The 5,628-nt window shown below is 40.7% G+C and overlaps 1 protein-coding gene across 4 annotated transcripts in view; it reads right to left on the bottom strand.

Moving 5' to 3' along the window:
• Positions 1-1,866: 1,866 nt before the first annotated feature.
• LOC117337677 (rotatin-like) overlaps positions 1,867-5,628 on the bottom strand; it is a 61,936-nt gene continuing 58,174 nt past the window's right edge. Inside the window, exons 44-47 of one of the 4 annotated variants that reach the window (XM_033898773.1) lie at positions 3,438-3,560; positions 3,067-3,170; positions 2,641-2,800; positions 1,867-2,397 (exon numbers count right to left, since the gene is read on the bottom strand). In XM_033898773.1, coding sequence (XP_033754664.1) covers positions 2,660-2,800; positions 3,067-3,170; positions 3,438-3,560 — 368 coding nt within the window. In that variant the 3' untranslated portion in view covers positions 1,867-2,397; positions 2,641-2,659. Of the gene's footprint in view, positions 2,801-3,066; positions 3,171-3,437; positions 3,561-5,628 lie in introns of all 4 variants that reach the window. The other 3 variants (XM_033898775.1, XM_033898776.1, XM_033898777.1) reach the window with 3 other exon arrangements.

Here is a 5,628-nt window from a genome sequence, read left to right as displayed (position 1 = left end):
TGTTGTGTTTCTTTTTTAGCTTGCCTCTTGAAGAGAGGGGAAGCTTATGTTGTCACCCTGGTGTCCGTTTTTAGGTCACCTGAGATCTCAAGTGACCTATTCTAATCGCCTTTTGTCCGTCGTCGTGCAAGTGTTGAAAGGCATCAATAAACTCCTTTACTAGGTTCTAAAATTTACTTTAGTTACTGTTTGACCTAATATTTGGTTTGAGGGTTACTGTAGGACCTAATATTTGGTTTGAGGGTTACTGTAGGACCTAATATTTGGTTTGAGGGTTGCTGTAGGACCTAATATTTGGTTTGAGGGTTGCTGTAGGACCTAATATTTGGTTTGAGGGTTGCTGTAGGACCTAATATTTGGGTTGAGGGTTGCTGTAGGACCTAATATTTGGTTTGAGGGTTGCTGTTGGACCTAATATTTGGTTTGAGGGTTGCTGTAGGACCTAATATTTTGTTTGAGGGTTGCTGTTGGACCTAATATTTTTGTTTGAGGGTTACTGTATGACCTAATATTTGGTTTGAGGGTTACTGTAGGACCTAATATTTGGTTTGAGGGTTGCTGTAGGACCTAATATTTGGTTTGAGGGTTGCTGTTGGACCTAATATTTGGTTTGAGGGTTGCTGTTGGACCTAATGTTTGGTTTGAGGGTTACTGTAGGACCTAATATTTGGTTTGAGGGTTGCTGTAGGACCTAATATTTGGTTTGAGGGTTGCTGTAGGACCTAATATTTGGTTTGAGGGTTGCTGTTGGACCTAATGTTTGGTTTGAGGGTTGCTGTTGGACCTAATGTTTGGTTTGAGGGTTACTGTAGGACCTAATATTTGGTTTGAGGGTTACTGTAGGACCTAATATTTGGTTTGAGGGTTGCTGTAGGACCTAATATTTGGTTTGAGGGTTGCTGTAGGACCTAATATTTGGTTTGAGGGTTACTGTAGGACCTAATATTTGGTTTGAGGGTTACTGTAGGACCTAATATTTGGTTTGAGGGTTACTGTAGGACCTAATATTTGGTTTGAGGGTTGCTGTTGGACCTAATATTTGGTTTGAGGGTTGCTGTAGGACCTAATATTTGGTTTGAGGGTTGCTGTTGGACCTAATATTTTTGTTTGAGGGTTACTGTATGACCTAATATTTGGTTTGAGGGTTACTGTAGGACCTAATATTTGGTTTGAGGGTTGCTTTTGGTTTGAGGGTTGCTGTAGGACCTAATATTTGGTTTGAGGGTTGCTGTTGGACCTAATATTTGGTTTGAGGGTTACTGTTGGACCTAATATTTGGTTTGAGGGTTGCTGTAGGACCTAATATTTGGTTTGAGGGTTGCTGTAGGACCTAATATTTGGTTTGAGGGTTGCTGTAGGACCTAATATTTGGTTTGAGGGTTGCTGTTGGACCTAATGTTTGGTTTGAGGGTTGCTGTAGGACCTAATATTTGGTTTGAGGGTTGCTGTAGGGGTCCTCACTGTTATTTCCTGTAGGTGAACATGTTTAAAAAATTTAAAAGTACGTCCATTTTACCTGTAAATGTTGCATTATTTTTTGCTAATATATTGGTATACATGTATTGCAATATAGATTCCAGTTGTTGAACTCGCCCCTAATGCTAGTGTGAGTTAACAAAGATGTACAATGCGAGACATGTCTACCTTGCTTTGGTTAAAGTTTGTTAAAACAGGATTTTGATCTACTAACAAGATAATATGATGTTTCTTACAAATTTCTTTTCCATAAGCGAGAAATACAGGCTTCTAACTCTCTGTAGCTTGTGCATTCAAAGTTCAATGACACCGGTAAATATTTTTTCCTTAAGCTTGTACCGTAAATACCAAACACAAAGACGCTAAAATACAAAGTACACATACATTCAATTTTAGTATAAAGTTATTTATTTTCTGTACAATTCAAATACATGATTTATGTAATTGGCAATAAATATCAGCTATAAACATGATTTACATAAATGTACAACATAAACCATATGAAACAACAAAGCCAACTGAAACATACTGTATCGGTATGTGAAATCAGTGATAAATACGGATGTACTATACACATATTGGACGGAATGTTTAATTATAGTATAATTCTCCTTTCTCATTCAAGAAATAGCTGTAATCACTTACATATGGTACAATCATACTACCAGGATACACATTCATCTATTATCTCATGTCATAACTGGATAAAACATTAACTAGACTTGAGATGATAAACAGCATTTGGCACTTCTCCAGATATACCTAAGGAGTGATCCAAACATGTTACAATGCTTGTATGTTAGTCCTAGCAATATTCTCACAATAACTGATGCTGATCCAAAATACAATCTATGTCTCTACATACACAACTACAGACTTTAGTCAATGGCAGACCAACAAAACCAAGTCTATTTCATATCTTTAGAGGGTATTCCTCCACAGCAGCTACAACGGACTGGAAGTCCTCTAAACACTTGTCTGATGTGTCCCGTCTGTAGTGGTTGTTGGTGTAACTATTCCTCCACAGCAGCTACAACAGACTGGAAGTCCTCTAAACACTTGTCCGATGTGTCCCGTCTGTAGTGGTTGTTGGTGTGACTATTCCCCCACAGCAGCTACAACAGACTGCAGGTCCTCTAAACACTTGTCCGATGTGTCCCGTCTGTAGAGGGTATTTATATAACTATTCCCCCACTGCAGCTACAACAGACTGCAGGTCCTCTAAACACTTGTCTGATGTGTCCCGTCTGTAGTGGTTGTTGATGTTGTTCATTACTTCTTGGAGTTTGGGGATCACATTGGCATTCTTCATCATCACCTTTGCCTAGGAAAGAGAAGGTATTCAATAAATACTACTGTACAAAGGAACAACTCTTATGTCCAACCCTTGACACAAGGAGAAGGATATACTAGTATATTGTAAGTCATAGGAATTTCTTCCATCTAAGTAACAATACAAAAATTCTACGAAGGAGTATTTAAAAGTGAATCAGATAATCAACAACACAGTTTATAGGTATGTTAGCTCTGGATCTGCATGTTACTGATGCCTACACTTGTTACTGATCACATCAGAGAGACGATATTCACCTTCTGGTTGTTGAAGACGAGCGCCCACAGAGCCGAGGCAGCCACACACTGGATTTGGGTATTACCACTGGTCAGACACTCCAACAGCTGGGGCAGTAGTTTGTCTGTCAACACAGAAATGTATGAATTTATCAATAAATTCATCAGAAACGTATGAAATTTTCAACACAGATTCATCAGAAATGTATGAATTTTTCAACACAGATTCATCAATTTATCGGACATTTTAACAAGTGAAGTTTGTCAACAGATAAATGCTTTAGTTTCTGAACGAAAAGGTTATCATTTTATCTTCCAACATAACGACATGATCAGAGACAACTTTGACCTATACTGACCACAGGCCAGAGACAACTTTGACCTATACTGACCACAGGCAAGGAGTTTTGGTTTGTTACTGGTGTGACAACACATATTACGGAGGATGAGGGTCGCACACTCCTGGACCTTCCCCTTGCCACATTCCACAAAATCCAACAGCAGGTTCACACAGTCTGAAAAGATACATAACATCATAAACAAGAGGCCCAGAGGGCCTGTATCGCTCACCTGGTTTCATGAGATATGAAACAAGAATGATGCTTAAGTATATTTGTTGCTGGTATTGCTATGTCAATATATATCATAAGCATTTTATATGGGTACATGTACATTGGTTTTATTTTAATACTAAAAATGCCAAAAGGTACATTAATCCATGAAATGAAATTGACTTTTGGCACGACCCCATAGGGATGCTACCACACAAATGTGAGTGATATCCATTGCTTAGTTTCAGAGAAGATTTTGTTTAGACCAATTGGCCCCTTTTGGCCCTGCCCTCTGCCCCCTGGGAGTCAGCTCCTTCCTTTATACAATTTTGAATCCCTACCCCAATAGGATGCTAATAGTCAAATATGAGCTGTTGCAGAGAAGTTGTTCATATCAATTTAGCCAAATTGACCCCTTTTGGCCCAGCCCCTCAGCCTCCAGGGGGTCGGCCCCATCAATTGTACAATTTTGAATCCTTAACCAAAGTGAATGCTACCAGTCAAATATTAAAGATATCCATTGCTTATTTTCAGAGAAAAAGTTGTTTATATCAATTTTGCCAAAATAACCCCTTTTGGCCCCTCCTCTTAGGTCCCCTGGGGTCAGCCCTGTCATTTGTACAATTTTGAATCCCTACCCTAGGGGGTTGCTACCAGGCAAATATGAGTGATATCCACTGCTTAGTTTCAGAGAAGAAGTCGTTAATATCAATATAGCTTTATTGACCCATTTTTGCCCCGCCTCTCAGGCCCCTAGGGAGTCAGCACCACCATTTGTACAATTTTGAATCCCCACCCCATAGTGATTGCTTCCAGGCAAATAGGAGCAATATCCTTTGCTCGGTTTCAGAGAAGAAGTCGTTTATATCAATACAGCCAAATTGACCCCTCTTGGCCCCGCCCCTCAGGCCCCCCGGGGGTCAGCCACACCATTTGTACAATTTTGAATCCCCACTCCATAGTGTTGCTACCAGGCAAATATGAGCAATATCGTTTGTTCGGTTTCAGAGAAGAAGTTGTTTATATCAATATAGCCTAAATGACCACATTTGGCCCTGCCCTTCCGGCCCCTGGAGGTTAGCCCCATCATTTGTACAATTTTGAATCCCCACCCCAAAGTGATGCTACTGACAAATATGAGTGATATCCTTTGCTCGGTTCCAGAGAAGAAGTCGTTTATATCAATATGGTAGCTATATTGACCCATTTTTGCCTCGCCCCTCAGGCCCCTAGGGGGTCAGCACCACCATTTGTACAATTTTGAATCCCCACCCCAAAGTTATGCTACCAGGCAAATATGAGTGATATCCTTTGCTCGGTTCCAGAGAAGAAGTCGTTTATATCCATATGGTAGCTATATTGACCCATTTTTGCCTCGCCCCTCAGGCCCCTAGGGGGTCAGCACCACCATTTGTACAATTGTGAATCCCCACCCCATAGTGATGCTTCCAGACAAATAGGAGCAATATCCTTTGCTCGGTTTCAGAGAAGAAGTCGTTTATATCAATATGGCCAAATTGACCCCTTTTGGCCCCGCCCCTCAGGCCCCTGGGGGTCAGCACCACCATTTGTACAATTGTGAATCCCCACCCCATAGTGATACTTCCAGACAAATAGGAGCAATATCCTTTGCTCGGTTTCAGAGAAGAAGTCGTTTATATCAATATAGCCAAATTGACCCCTTTTGGCCCCGCCCCTCAGGCCCCTGGGGGGTCAGCCCCATCATTTGTACAATTTTGAGTCCCCTACCCATAGGGATGCTTCTGACCAAATTTGGTCAAATTCTGATCAGTGGTTATGAAGAAGAAGTCAATTGTTGACGGACGGACGGACGACGGACGACGAACGCCACGGTATGGCATAAGCTCACCTTGGTCCTTTGGACCAGGTGAGCTAAAAATTGTCATTCACAAAATGATATACAGACACCACAATTTATAGTAAAATAAAACCAAAATTATAGGAGTCATCTATGTACTTTGACATAATTAACAATTCCCGGTATATAGACCCCAGAGGTATTCAGGTGCCA

Source organism: Pecten maximus, chromosome 11, assembly GCF_902652985.1.
Source record: "Pecten maximus chromosome 11, xPecMax1.1, whole genome shotgun sequence".
NCBI lineage: Eukaryota > Metazoa > Mollusca > Bivalvia > Pectinida > Pectinidae > Pecten > Pecten maximus.
This window is presented reverse-complemented; position numbering and strand designations above follow the sequence as displayed.